Source organism: Clupea harengus, chromosome 6 (assembly GCF_900700415.2).
Source record: "Clupea harengus chromosome 6, Ch_v2.0.2, whole genome shotgun sequence".
Classification (NCBI taxonomy): Eukaryota; Metazoa; Chordata; class Actinopteri; order Clupeiformes; family Clupeidae; genus Clupea; species Clupea harengus.
Window position 1 is genome coordinate 14,807,522 of NC_045157.1, and position 15,000 is coordinate 14,822,521.

Below are 15,000 nucleotides of genomic sequence, written 5' to 3' on the forward strand. Positions count from 1 at the left end.
AGCCACTGTGAACCGAACACAACACAGCCACTGTGAACCGAACAGAAGACAACACAACACAGCCACTGCATCCTCTCTGCATCCTCTCCCCAGCACTGTACCCAGCGCCTCTCCAGGACCAAATGACAGGCTTCCTCTCAACCGTCACCCACTCCATCCAGCTCCACTCCCCGCCCACTGGCATCCCACAAGCCCGGCTCAGTGGAGTGCCGACGGCTCAGCCAGAGAGAAAAAAACTCTCCAAACCCTCCAAACCCGCCACCCTCTGCTCCTCTCCGCTGGCAATGCAAGGCTCTCACCAGAGGAACCCACCGCCATCCTCTCGCCGGTCTCCCTTTACTATCTAAACAAGCCCGGCACCCCACATCACAGCCCACATCCCTGGAGTCACGCGGTGGAAAACAGACACTCGGGCCATCAAGGCTGATCTTTTTATAGAGTTTGACATCGCTTCCCGCCCATCCAGATCGGGCTGAGATCCACGAGGTAAAGCAGAGACGTAGAGATGGAAGAGGGGGGGTGGGGTGGTTGAACACTAATGACACCTCTCATAAAGATCCTATTAGCAGTCATAATGCGTGTGTCATCATCCTAGGCAGAGGCTATGGCGGCTGTGGCCGAGCCAAGACTGACTGTGTGGGTTTTGGACAGAAGGGAGCCATTAGAGAACAGCATCCAGACCCTGGTGGCTTTTACTGCCTGTAGGGGGAAACCACAGCGTCCTTCACCCAACAGGGGAGACGGTGGGGCAGGCGGGGAGGAGGTGGAGGGAGAGGGAGACTGGGCAGGGGAGACAGAAACATAGACAGGCAGATAAGCCCTGATGGACAGAGTGGGGCAGACAGAAAGATACAGAGAGAGAGAGAGAGAATGAGAGGGGGACAGACAGACAGGTAAATAGATAAATGTAGTTCACCTCTGTTCAGTAGTCAGTGTGTGTCTACTTACAAGACCCACTCACCATCTAGAAACCCTGAGCCTGTTTCTAACAGGACCCCCCTCTCCAGGCACCTCTGGGGCACAGAGTCATGCCCAAACAGGTGGGCTCCCAGAGGGCAGAAAGGGGAGGGGAGGGGAGATGGGAGATAGGAGGTGATGATCTAGGTGGGGAGTATGAAAAGCAGACCTCCCACCACCGATCCCCCTCCCAGCCTCAGGGACTGATTTTACAGCCTGCCTGCAAATGACAAACAGAGGCATTTGGAATAAAATCAAGAGCAAATTTATATTTGCTTTTTTAAAGCCCTGCAGTTCAGCCTCACACTGAAGTTGTAATATTCTGCCACTTTTGCCAAACTGCAGGGCCGAGCCAACAAAAATGCTGTAAATTATTGTAGCCGATGGAAGCCCCATGCATTAGGAAGTGAACCGAGAGAGAGAGGCAGAGAGGGAAAAAGAAACCCACTCTTTGTTCTCTGCAATAAAAGAAATTCAAATGAGAGGCTGGATAGCAAACGGCGTGGATGTTGCTACTTCCCCCTTCAGCACAAAGGAACAGACGCTGAATCCACGAGGCAAGAACCGCACGGCACCACACCCTCGCTCTCTATCCCCGGACAATAACATACGGTCAATAGTGCCACGCCGGTTTGACACTGTAAATCCATTCAGTTTAAACTCGCCTGAAAACAATGGAGGAAACAAACAAAAAACAGACAGCACAAGCAAAACAGGCTGCCAGAGATATGCAAATGTTTGGAAGTCAAATATGCACTTGTTTCTGGCATACCAATGGCAGGTTGTCGTTTACAAGCACAGTGGCGTGGCCCCCTAGTGAGGTAATGACCCAGGCCGCTGTCTTCCAAGAATAGACGCATGAGGTGGGCACTGCGGGGCAAAGCTGGCATTCAGTCGGGGGGGGGGGGGGGGGGGGGGGGGGCCTACAGCATGAGGGATGGTTAAACACACACAGAGCTCCACTGTCTCTCTGGTTCACTTGCCTGTTTGGGGCCCACACCTCTGCCCCCTTATGAAAATGATACACTTTATAGACCATTAGCCGCAGACAAGTCCGCCTCCGCAGGCATTCAAAGTGTTGCTCCAATCTGAACTATCCGGCCCAATGAAACCCACACCGATGGACTCCGTTACGCTGTTAAAATGCACATGCAGCACCTGCCACCTCCACACCACCTTACAAAGATGCTTTAAGAGAAGCGGCTAAATCTCATGGAGATGCTTCAAATACATCTAGATTTATCTGAACAATAATACAAAAAAACTCAACATAAGCCACTAAGCCACAACATAACGAAATATGTTTGATCAAAAATGGTGTCACACTTCTTCAAATACAGCAGACCTGGAGGGCAGCCTAGGACCCTGACATTTATCACGCAGAAGTCATTGGACTTGCAAATTGCAGTCTGCCAAACACAGCTACGGAAGACAGGCGACGTGTACGCGCCGTGGCCCCCTTGCTGGGGCAACACAGTTGCGGGGCAGATTGGGGGCCTCAGCTGCACCCGGCGGCAGGCTCCATTAACCCCCCCTGTGAAGTATTAAATTAGCCCCCGTCTCAGCTAGTACAGCACCCCCAGGCAGCTCTGCTCACCTCACTTGCAGCGCTCCTTATGCTAATGCTGCTAGCTTCTCTCTCACCCCAATTCACTCAATTTGGGGAACTACTGCAAGATCAGTTTAAGGTATTCCTTAAGGGAAGCACTTCTATTCTAACAGCTTCTATTGCACACATGAACACACATAGAGAAGTACATTGAACCATATACGATTGAATCATAAAAGATCCATTTCAATCTGTTTACTAATTGCAAAGCACTGGAAGATCCCCATATGATAATTACTACTTGACCACTTTAAGGAAGCAAGAACAGTTATACAAACAGAAATAACACACATAAACCATCCACTGCACATCAAGATGTCTATCACCCACCTCTTCCCTCATGCACCCCCACCTAAGAAACAACAGAGACCTCTTATCTCTAAGCATACTATACACACACACACACACTCACACACAAACACACACACACACACACACACACACACACACATAGAGAACGTCTTTGTCTGGCACTGTCTTCACTCATCCAAAACATCTGTTAATGATCTCTAGCGCGACAGTTCCTCATTTCCCTGTCTGCCAGGCCCAGGAGCCTCTCTCCCCCACCCCCCGCTGGGCCACTGCCGAGCTGGACTTCCTACCCACGCCAGCCTGCTGAACTTGAGTCCCTGTCCAGGACAGCCTGCTGAGCCAGGCTACAGGGCCGTCAAGAACACACCCTGGGCAGAGCCGCAGGTGGACATTCCATGTTCTTAGGGTAGAAGCTCTTTCCAGGTATATAGCGGATTTGCTCAACAAACAACATGTCTGAACCAACGATTCAAGAACCAAGATGTAGAACTAATGAATGACATGCTAAGCAAGTTTAATATATGGGTAGAGAACCAGTTGCTGTGAGAAACCACGCCTGCTCAGTTCAGTAAATCATCACTGCTACACTGTGGATTTTTCTCACCATCTAATCAAGCTAGTCTCACACCAGCATGTCAACCTCTAGGCACAGCCAGCTTTCTCCCAGAGCTGCCGAGCAGACAGACACACAGAACAGGGCGGGAGCATGCCGAGGAGAGCTAGGCAAGCACCGGGTTCACCGACCACCAAGGTCAGGCTAGGACAGGAGAGTTTGTGTGTGTGTGTGTGTGTGTGTGTGTTTGTGTTTGTGTGTTTGTGTGTGTGTGTGTGTGTGTGTGTGTGTGTGTGTGTGTGTGTGTGTGTGTGTTGGACCATACCTGTCTGCATCGCCCTGGCCGGTGGAGGCGTTCCTCTGGAGGTTCTCCCTCACCGCCGCCATGTTGTCAGGCATCCGGTTGAGCCGGCGGGAGTACAGACTCAAGCCCCCGTCCGTCATGTAGCTGAGGGAGAAAGAGAGAGAGAGAGAGAGAGAGAGTGGTTTAACCTTCATTTATTGAACAGGTATTCAAATCTTTATATTACTGCAACCTTAAAATACAGAATGCATGAGAGCATCCAATACAAACAGATCAACGTATTATATTACATCCTCAGATTAAAAACAAACTAATAACCTCCACAGGATAGAATAGGATAGGACAGAGAGACAGAGAGAGGGGAAGAGATACAGAGAGGGGAGGGGGAGAGAGAGAGAGGACATGGTAAGGAAAAATGTAGTTAACATGCAAGCATGTCGTCTCCATATACACAAGCTAAGCCTAATGCCAGAATAATGAAACCTCTTATCAGAAAAAATGGGCTTTAAAGCAGTACGACTGACATTTTTCCTAAGTGAACAATTGCAGCTACACACATACTTTTTTCCATCCCTAAAATGCGACTATTTTTACATCCTAAAAAAATGAAATGTGTCACTCAGTCGCTCCCTTTTTTTATATCCTCAAAGGCAGCAAAGTCACGATGGGCAGATTTTAGAGAGGAAAAATAGACGGAGGCCCCACAATGGAAAGCTGGCCAGGGTAAGCAGCAGCACTGTAGGAGCCTAGCAGCGACGCTAACCTACAGCACAGCCACCGTAACCCAAAGAGTATGCATTACGTCCAGCTAGCAGCGAGATACATCAGGCTGGATTATTAGGCCTCTATCAGTCTCTAGGGGATGAGATTAGCCCGAGTCTCCACACAGGCGTCCTCCCTGAGTGGGACTGAAGAGTGACAGGGGCCGCCATTCAAGTGTTTTATTTAGGCACTGTTGAGAAATCCATCTTGGGTTTTTTTTAATTTATTTTTTTAAAGTGGTCCTCTCGTTTGTCATGGCTGTGGGGCTCCTGTCGGGGCCGTTCTCTATCCACAGTTTCCTACCAGACTGGGTAGCAGCACTCAAACACGACCAGAGACAAAGGACAGACAGGCAGGATGTTTTTTTTTTAAACTCTTTTAAAACAACAGTGGACATCAAAAAAATGGTTTGTTCATTCAAGGGTGCTGGGAGGGTTTTTTTCTTAAACAATTCCTTGACAGCTGCTTATCTCAAAATGTCACTCGACTCAGTTTCCATGTTCTTACTCCCAACGTGTAATTGGAACTCACCTGATGTAACACTCAGAGAATACGACCAGATAAGCACTTCAAATGTCCAGACTGTTTTAACTTAAACAAGACCTGACCTTAGCATAGCCCCTTCCACTTCACTAAATATGGCGCTGTGTTAAACCAACAGCCACTAATTTTACAAATATTTGCTCTGTCTATAGATTCCTGATATTGCTTCATCCGTAGGAGCCATTGGCATGACACTGCCAGCTTTCACAAGTCAGCTCAAGACAGATTCATTTCTCTTTCGCAGCCTTAAAATGGCTACAGAGTCAAACAAATCCCATATCCTGTGCTGTTAAATAAAGTCCCTTATCTGAGGAGGGGGATTTGAATCCACTCTCTGTGCTGCTGATTTTTCCTTGTCAGAGCTCAGAGTTCAGCTAAATCCTGACAGTCAGTTTGTGTGTGTGAGTGTGTGTGTGTGTGTGTGTGTATGTAGTGTGTGTGTGTGTGTGTGTGTGTGTGTGTGTAGTGTGTGTGTGTGTGTAGTGTGTGTGTGTGTAGTGTGTGTGTGAGTATGTGTGTGTGTGTGAGTATGTGCTGGGCTCTACAGTGCTCCTTTGTGTAAACGCCTGTCAAATCAGATCCAACCTGCGTCCAGTGGAACAGCCACCTCTTCACACACACAGACACACACACACAGTCACAGAGAGAGAGAGAGAGACAGAGAAAAAGAAAGAGAAAGAGAGAGAGAGCGTCCCAAGCAAGGCAAAATAAAGGCAGCAAAGCAGCAGCAAAAGCTCACAATTTCACAGAACTCAGTTACACAAAAACGCAACGACCTCTAGGACCTCTATATCTGCAGCTGTCCATATGGGCAAGCTCTGTTACTTACACACAAGGACCATATCATCAGGGTCGCAGGGGTCATGAACCCCTACTCATGACATTTCAACAAAACTCAGTGAAACAAATGCAAAATGCATGGCACTGTTCCAAGGTAAAACTGCCAAACGGTGCAGTGCCTACCTTTCAGCGTCAAACATCTGAGCAGAGCCCCAAACACTCACTCAAGAGGGCAGGTCCAGCACAGGCAGGTGGGAGAGGTGAGATCTTCCAAGATAAGGCAACAGTAAAGAGTCCTCACACCCTCAGAAAGAGCAGCGGTGTGCGTGCGTTGGAGTGTGTGTGTGTGTGTGTGTGTGTGTGTGTGTGTGTAAGTTTGTGTGTTTGTGGATTAGCGCGTGAGTGTTTTTGCATATGTGTGATGGCGCTGGCGGTGTGTGTGTGTATGCAGGGCTGGAATGCGGGCTCCTTCTCTCCTTCTCTCTTCTCCTCTCCTCTCTCAGGCGCACATCTCTTCTGACCTGACTGAATGCAGAGCTTGTCTGCCTGCCTACTTAGGAGAAGGGGAGGAGGCTAGTGGGAGAAGGGGGGCACTAGGGCACCGACTGACACAGACACTCTCTCTCTCTCTCTCTCTCTCTCAATGCTTCTACTCTCTCTATGTCTATGTCTATGTCTCTCTCTCTCTCTCTCTCTCTCTCTCTCTCTCTCACACACACACACTTTTTCTGCTTCTCTCCCTAAGGCGTACTATCTTCTCTTTTCTATCTCTATCAGTTTCTGCTTGTCTCTCTGTGACTTTCTCTGTCTCTCTCTCACTTTTTTACCTTCCCTCCAGCAGCCAGACTAGAGAAGAGGAGAGGACAGGGGGAGAGGGGTGAGCAGGGGGACGGCCTCAGGGTTGAGAGAGGGGAGAGGAGGGGAGAGGAGGGCAGGAGAGGAGAGGGGAGGGGAGGGGAGGGGAGGGGGGGGTTGGGGTGAACCGTAGAGTAGAGTAGAGCGGAGCAGAGCGGAGCAGAGAGGAGAAGACAGGGTTATACAAAACAAGAGCAGAGGACCCTGGAGGGGGTGAAAGACAGAGCCGACGAAAGGGAGGAGGGGGAGTGGAGACATAGAGAGAGCAGGTGAGGGGAAAGGATAAAGCGTGGATGACAGGAGAGAGAAGGAGGAGATGAGACGGGGGGGGGGTTAGTGAAGGTGGGGGGATTTCAGAGGCCATCCTGAGGTGCTCACTATAAGGGTGGGGTGTGTGTGGGGGGGGGGGGGCATCTCAGCATGGCCATCCATCATGTGGCATTACCACAGAGCCTGGGGGACTTTTATGAGTGAGCTCAGGACTACAGCATACAGACAGCTCACCCTCCCCACCTTCATATAAACACACACCACTGACTGCCTCTCATTCATAAGAGAAGGAGGAGAGCCGTTATGCAAATTCATATTAATGTAAACATCAGGTGCTGGGAGAGACGCCACCTTTCTAGGGGTTGTTTCTGCATGACATCACAACCAGTCATTACCAGAGACCCTCATTCAAGTCTTTTTACTGTAGACTGAATGCATCCATTTGCTTTACTACCCTTTCCTTACCAGGACCAGACTTAACTTACTCAACTGCAGTGCTTTGGAATGTTAGTACTGTGCTCTACAAGTTGGGTTGAAGGACGTGCAGTTCATCTCCAGAGACACGATACAAAATAAAAAAACACAACCTGTGTCAAAATGAACAAAGCCTTTGAAGCGGAGAAGAAAGCGAGCTGTCACGGTAGCAGTAAAAGCGGTCTGAATGAGCCAGCTCTCCCTGGCCAAGTCCCAGAGGAGCACGCTAGGGGTGCAGCCCGTCCAGCAGACCTCCAGCCTCCCTCTGCTCTACAGAGGGTGGAGGTGTTACTGACTGGCTGTTTCCTGCAGGTACAATAACAGCCCCCGAACACCAGGGGAAATATGGGCTAGGCAGAGGTGGCAGAACCTGATAGACAGGTACGGGACCTGTATGAGACCAACACAAGATGCCTGCTGTGGTCAGACACACATCCACTAAAATACACACACTTTCTGTCTCTCTCACTCTCTCTCTGTCTTTCCTCCTCTCTCTCACACACACACACAAACACACACACACACTCACGTACACATGCACACACACACACACACAGTCACACAGACACAGTTCATGTGTGTGCACACAAAAGAAAAGAAAACACTCACACATACACTTACAAGCACACTTTGGCACATACACACATGCAAGCGCACACACACATGCCAGCACACATACACAAATGCAAGCGCACACACATGCAAGCACACATACACACATGCAAGCCCACACACACATGCAAGCACACACACACATGCAAGCGCACACACTTGTCTTGTAAAGGTGACGGAGGGGCTAGCTGTAGAGCATCCTGGGCAAAGAGAGACAGAGAGAGAGATGTGTGTGTGTGTGTGTGTGTGTGTGTGTGTGTGTGTGTGTGTGTGTGTGTGTGTGTGTGTGTGTGTGTGTGTGTGTGTCTGTGTGTGTCTGTGTGTGTGTGTGTGTGTGTGTGTGTGCCTGTGTGTGTGTGTGTGTGTGGGGGGGGGTTATTCATGTGCTTTTAAATCATTAGAGCCAGAGGGCCACTCCATTCCCCTCTCAGTAATCCAGTAACCCGGCAACCGTGACACCCTGCCTCTGAATGAGGCCTAATTTCACTATCCATCACTCCGCTCCGCGCACAAGTCCGCCTGTCCCTACTGTGCAGCACAGCCATCCAACCAAATATACAACATCCTAAGTATTATTAGGTTCAAAACATCAGTAAACATTACAACTTGGCTCTCCTCAAAATAACAAAATAATGAAATGCTAACTGAATATACAAAAATCCAGTTTAGGGTGCAGTCTTCCAATCTTCTTGTATTTAAGCTTTTCAAAAAATACTAACAATGTAAGAAGTATCTTTAAGGGCTGATGTTTCTACCCAGAAAATCCCCCCAAAATCCAGGATTAACTCTGCTGCACACACACTAGTGCTGAATAATAAGCCCGTGGCAAACTTACTATGGCTTAACACTATCGACCCAGTGCAAGAAAACTCAAAACACTCCACAGATAGCTGTCAAAAACAGCAGCCTCTTCCTCCCCTGTGCAACCCCCCCCCCCCCCCACACACACACACACAGTCACGCACCACTCCTAAGAGCCCTCTTCCAGGCTCAGCTAGGCGTGGAGTTTTCAAACACAACATGGCCTCCAACAGCCTCTCTACTCAACTCCCCATTTTTATTTTTAGCCCCGGGAGAACCGTCAACGCCAACGCAAATATTGTAATGCCTCCTCATGACACATGCCTTGGCCTGACCACCACTGCTCCGAAGCACTCAGGAGGGGAGGGGAAGGGAGGGGGCATTAGCCTTGGCAGAGAGGCTAGAGGCTCTAGCTGTTGGAGTCTAGCATGACCTCACGCCGCAGGAGAAGCTGTGTCTGGGTGCAGTGGAGAGGGACTGGCTGGGGTGCGCTAGGACTGTGAAGGCTACTGCAGGGCGAAGGCCGGGGTCCTGTTCACAGGAATCATAGAGGCAGCAGGGTCGGACTCTCAGCCTCGCAGTGGGAGTGTTCACATCATCCTGCTGGATGCTTGTTTACTACAAAGGGTAACTGGGTTCAACACGTCTGGAGGACAGGAGAGGGAGCTGTGCTGTTGTGTGCATTCAGATTGTTCACTGTCTCTCTTACACACACACACACACATAAACACACACATACACTAGCGTGTACATGCACACATGGTCAGATTTACCCTAGGCTAACAGAGAACACCCTGTAGAGACGGTGAGATACAAGAGATAAGAGACGCTACCCCTTCGATGCACACACACACACACACACACACACACACACACACACACATACTTTGAAAGAATTATGAAGCATATTTGGTGCCTGTCAGTCTCTGCAAAGACAGTGCCAAACAGATTCTCTCCAGCACTGCAATCTTTTATTATGTAGGAATTCGCATTCAGAACATTGCTGCATAAAAGATGCCAGCGCAGGTGAATGCCATCAATTCACCCTCGGCTGCCATCTTCACACAGACTGCTGACAGGTATCCTGTATCATCAGGACTCCCCATCACAAATCATGCCTTCAAAGGCGTGTTTGCTGATGTCTGTTCCCATGGGAACAATGAAGCAAATAAAAATAATAGCTTATATAATAATACAGGGATTTAAATTACAGATAGAGTCAAGGTATGCAGAGCTTGTTTCAGCACAGAGGAAGCATTCTTTGTTTTCTGCCCATATTTTTATGTTTGTTTGGTTGTTTTCTTGTCTGTACACTTCATGCATCTGCTATGTCTCAGCAGGACATTAAGGAAATGTTGGCGCCATCTAGTGTGGTTGGAGTGTAAACTCCAAAATACGCTGTTCAACTCAGGGTCATTTGCAAAGATCAGTCTGCTTTCAATACACAAAGTAAAGAGAAGGAGTGCTGAAGTCAGACCAGTTTCTATCAGTAATGTAATGAAATATACATTCTTTCTATTCATTCTATATAATATATAATCTTCAGTAGACCAAGTTTTTATATTCTTCATTAGACCATGATAAACAAACAAACAAAAATGTTCCACACCTTCCAACATCTGGCCATCAAATAGTTGTGCAAAGACAGAGTGGCCACTCACCCGCTGGTGACATCATCAGGGCGCGTGTTCTTGCTCAGCACGTCTCCGTCGCTCATGTAGCCCGTCACGTCCATGGCGAGTCCGCTGAGCTCCAGCTCGTCGGCGCGGTCCGACAGCTCCAGGCTGCACAGGGCGCTCCCGCGGGCCGCCAGCTGCCGCCGCAGGGCCCCGCCCGGGTACAGGAATCGGCCTTGGCCCCCCGTGCCGCCGCGGCCATAGCTGTTGCTCAGCGAGGGAGCGTCGCCCGCCTGCAGCCGCGGGCTCGACTGGCCCATGCGCCACGACATCGGCGCTGGCCGAGAGCCCAGGCCCAGCAGGCTCCTCCCGCTGATCTCCGTGGTGACGCTGCCATCGAAGGTGGTCTCCAGGGTGCTGGGAGAGAGACGGCGAGGAGGAGGAGGAGGGGGAGGAGGGAGGGAGGGTGAAGAATGGAGGGAGGCAATGGAAGCGAGAGGGACAGAGAGAGGAGAGTGCAAAGAGGAGAGAGAGGAAAGATGAAATTAGATTCGATTTTACACTTTATATACAAATGTAGAGCACAAGGAAATGCAGCCTAGCATCTAGGCAGAAGAGCAGGTGCTACAGCATAAGTGACCATATGATGAACAGAACCAAGAAGAGAGAAAGAGGCGAGCGAGAGAACAGAGAAGGATAAATGGCTTGTGGCATTAAGTTATAGTAATGTCGTTTAACAAGCTGTCGCGGCCTTGTGGTTTTCTGTGCCGTCTGCCCGACTGTGGGGCCAGCATTCCCGGCCAAAACAGAGCGCCAAAAATAGAGCTCCCGGGGTTTGGCTGGCTGGCTGGTGTGTTTGCCTGGTCGCTGCCACACAGCCCCGCCGAGAGCCTCAAATCCAAACACACTCCAACCCTTCAGGATGAGCGCGAGCGTCTCATCTCTACAACACACTCTCGCTTAAAAACACTACCGTCCATAAAATCCATGCTCAGAGTGGGCTCTGTGTTGACACACTCACACCCATAGATGGACATATCCAGCTGAACGCTCTGCAGAGGGTTTCAGACTGCGGTGTGCAAGACTGGGCACAAATGCTGGCCGCTGCTGTGCTTAGATCGGAGTTAGGATCAGTAAATCATTGCGTTTTAAATGAGACGCCAGTCGCCAGACTTGCTCCATTACTTTGAAAAAGAAAAAAGAAATTCCCATTAAAGGGACATTTCTTCATCCAAATTTTATTTTGCACAACCGAGTCTTAAAAGATAAAAGATAACATGTCTTATCTCTTTCATTATTACATTATTTTTTGCATTACATTATTTATGGATTTCTCTTTATGTATGGTCAACACACTGTAACCGAACCAAAGTGAACTGAACTCAGTCAAACTGAATGTACGCCTTAGTTTCTTGCACAAGCCTGCTGTGTCTTCTCAATACACACCCCATCCTGGAACAGACACACTACGCAGCTGTGAAAGGTAACAAGCAGACAGTCCATGGGAGGTAGCTGTCATGGAGCTGACATCATCCAGAACTCTTGAGACTCTCTCAGTGTGAGTTCAAGAGAAGCTCCACTGGCTTCACAGAATAGGACACGTCTGTCAGGACCACTAAAGCAGCCCAGCAGACAGTGACCACTCAGACATCTGAGAAGCCTAGACCTTGAGCACACAAAATCAACTACAGGAGATTATTTTGTGAGAGAAAACCTGCTGTGGGAGTCCCCTCAATGGTAAATGTTTCAAAAACCAGCCACGGCCTAAGTGCATTAAAAAAAAAAAAAAAAAAACTATACACACAAAGACACCGCCATATAACAAATTTTAGCTTGGTGATGTTTTGTACTTGTTTGATATCATCACACCTCACCTTATGGTTTTATAACCGGACTGTGAGGGGCTGAAACCGTGAGCCCATTGAAAAAGTGGTGTTATGATCAAAGATGTCCAGCAGATGGCACTAGTCTGACTCGTTCCCCAGCAGACTCATAAACAGCACTGCTCATATAAAGGCAGGGAGCGTTTACTGCCTCTTACCTTTGACAAGTGATTAAATCAGCAGGTTTACTTTCCTTAGCTTCCCATCACGTCTCACTTTTAACCAGGGAGACAGCCGGTAGATTTACTACCAACGTATACCGTCACCTTTGACTCTGACTGTGTGTGGAAGAATGTGGGGTGTTAGTAGCCCTAGTAGACAACAGCCCTTACCTGTGCGAGATCTGGGTTCCCCTTAGACTGGACATGGTTTCCTCCAGGTTCTGTCGGAGGTCTGCGATGTTCTTCACGGTTCGTAATCGCCTGGTTTCGGGGTCTTCACCTGTAAGGAGCATAAACACAAATTATCCACGGGAGGCCTTTAGGGGTCAACCATACAATGCCCTCGTTGTATTCCACATGGAGTCGGTCTCCAAACACTGAGGAGCCTTAAAAAAAACTAAAGGACTGCCTCAAGATAAGGTCATACCCTGACTTGGCAAAGATCTGACCAACATATTCATTTTAAAAAGGCACACACATGGCCCAGTAGCTACTGTTTAGGACAACATAGTCCTCCATTGGAAATCCCCTAGCAAGTGAGCATAATTATACCCCACATGGCAACATGTGGTCGACAAACAAGAGCTGAACAGGCCAGAGAGTTACTGTACAACTAGTGATGCACTGGACTCCCTTAAGGCCAGTACTGAAGGAGAAACATTTTTGGTTGAAATTCTCTTACACTATGGTTATTTGCTACAGCAAAATCCACTCCTATCACATGATGCTATTTGTTGAACTGACCCAAAATATGTCCAGTGAAGTATGCAATGTGTGTGAATTTTAAGGCATAAAAAAGTTTGGTTTCATCTTTATTAAACATGATTCAATAATGTAATTTACTGTAACTGATACAAAGTAAATGACAGTCAGATGAAGGGCCAGATGGTTCACAGACTGAATCAATAACAGAGAGCCCTCTGGTCCGGCTAGGAGACACAATCAATCGCCTACCTGACAGATCTTCTATCGAGGTCTGGCTGCTCTTGCCGAAGTTTGACGGGTCGTCGGCCCTGCCTCCACAGCTCATCTCTGATGACATGCTTCCATCGATGTCAGTCTGAGACCTGAAACGACACAATGACACAGTTGTCAGCTACACCCCAGTTGTTGTTCTCCAGGACACATTTTAGCTTCACTCATTTGACCCCAAATATATCCTTTTAAACTCGCTTGAGCTCTCCACCTCCAACACTGGGCATGATGACAATGGTTAAAAACACACATCTAGTGCAGTATATCTAAGTGCCAGATTACCATGGAGAATATCGATTTTATACAAACCCCTGTCTTTTCACCCTACAAAACGCATGACATGACACACAGCCACAGTCTCCATGGGTCATATCTGGGGGGGGGGGGGGGGGGGGGGGGGGGGGGGGGGGGGATTGTGCTACAATCTCTTTCAAAGATGAAAAAAGCAAACATTGTTTGTGGCATACCCAGCACCCCGTATATGGCTGTCTGCCATTTCTAAACCGCATTCATAACCTCCAGACCACAGAGAGAGAGGTATGCATCAGAGTTGGCGCTGGTAATGCTCTTTGGCAGGTTCACGACAGCGCCAGCCCTGCACAGGAAGAATAGGGGGGAGAGAGGCCAGGGACAGGCGAGGCATCTAAAAATGTGCCCGTTGAGAAAAGCAAAAAAAAAGAAGAAGAAGAAGAAACGCCCCTCCTCTCCTGTGTTCGCCCGTCTCAGGCTTTAATTAGACGTAATCTGGCACTTTGACACACAGGTCAAGAGTGGAATTCACCAAAAACAAACAGGCTCTCGAGAGGGAGGCAACGCCGGAGGAAATACCGGGTAAACGCGGAGCAGCTGGGCGCGCCATGGTAGCGGGAGTGGCTGGGTCGAAATAGCGTGGGGTGAAGGACTCATCAATAACAAGTCAAAAAAGAAGGTTGAGGTTATATAGAAATTCCTTTTCCTCTAATAACTTCCATTAAAATCCTCAAAGCGTGGATGCCGATGTATTTGTATAAGGCTACTGAAACTCCAGGTGTATGACTCAAAAGTCAAGGATATCTATCTCATACAAACTTCTACCCTTTAAACTTCCCAAACACATGCCATGACAAGGTCTCCATAGTGACGCTACATTTAAGATGGCACCTTGTTCAACAGAATAATTTTACTCTTCACGATTAAGAGGTGACGAGTGTTTACCTGTACATGAAGGGGGCCACGGTGGCTGTGTTGGGGTGGCTGTACTGCTGCTGGGGCTGGGGCAGCTGGACGCTGACTGTGTTGCTGGCTGTGGACTGCGTGATATTGGCGTTGACCAGCGCGGCGGCGCTGTGGCTCTGCTGGCCCTTGCCCTCTGTGGAGGCCAGGCTGGAGGAAGACGAGGAGTGCCGGCTGTCCCTGTGCAGAGCAAGACCCCCGCCCAGACGCATGCTGCGAGGCCTCTCCCCATCTTTACCACCAGGGGGAGCCCCCGAGCCTTTCCCTTGGCCTGTTCCCATCCCGGAGCCCTTGGCACCTGGCTTTGGTATCCCGCTGTGT

General features: G+C 49.0%; 1 protein-coding gene across 5 annotated transcripts in view; it reads right to left on the reverse strand.

Moving 5' to 3' along the window:
- Positions 1-15,000, reverse strand: part of nav2a (neuron navigator 2a) — a 101,998-nt gene that overhangs the window by 37,734 nt on the left and 49,264 nt on the right. For all 5 annotated transcript variants that reach the window (XM_031569133.2, XM_031569134.2, XM_031569132.2 and 2 more), the window contains 5 exons: positions 14,662-15,000; positions 13,447-13,559; positions 12,664-12,772; positions 10,494-10,865; positions 3,757-3,879 (listed from right to left, as the gene is read on the reverse strand). The exon at positions 14,662-15,000 is cut by the window's right edge and continues 853 nt beyond it. In XM_031569133.2, the coding sequence (XP_031424993.1) occupies positions 3,757-3,879; positions 10,494-10,865; positions 12,664-12,772; positions 13,447-13,559; positions 14,662-15,000 (1,056 nt within the window). The remainder of the gene's footprint in view (positions 1-3,756; positions 3,880-10,493; positions 10,866-12,663; positions 12,773-13,446; positions 13,560-14,661) is intronic.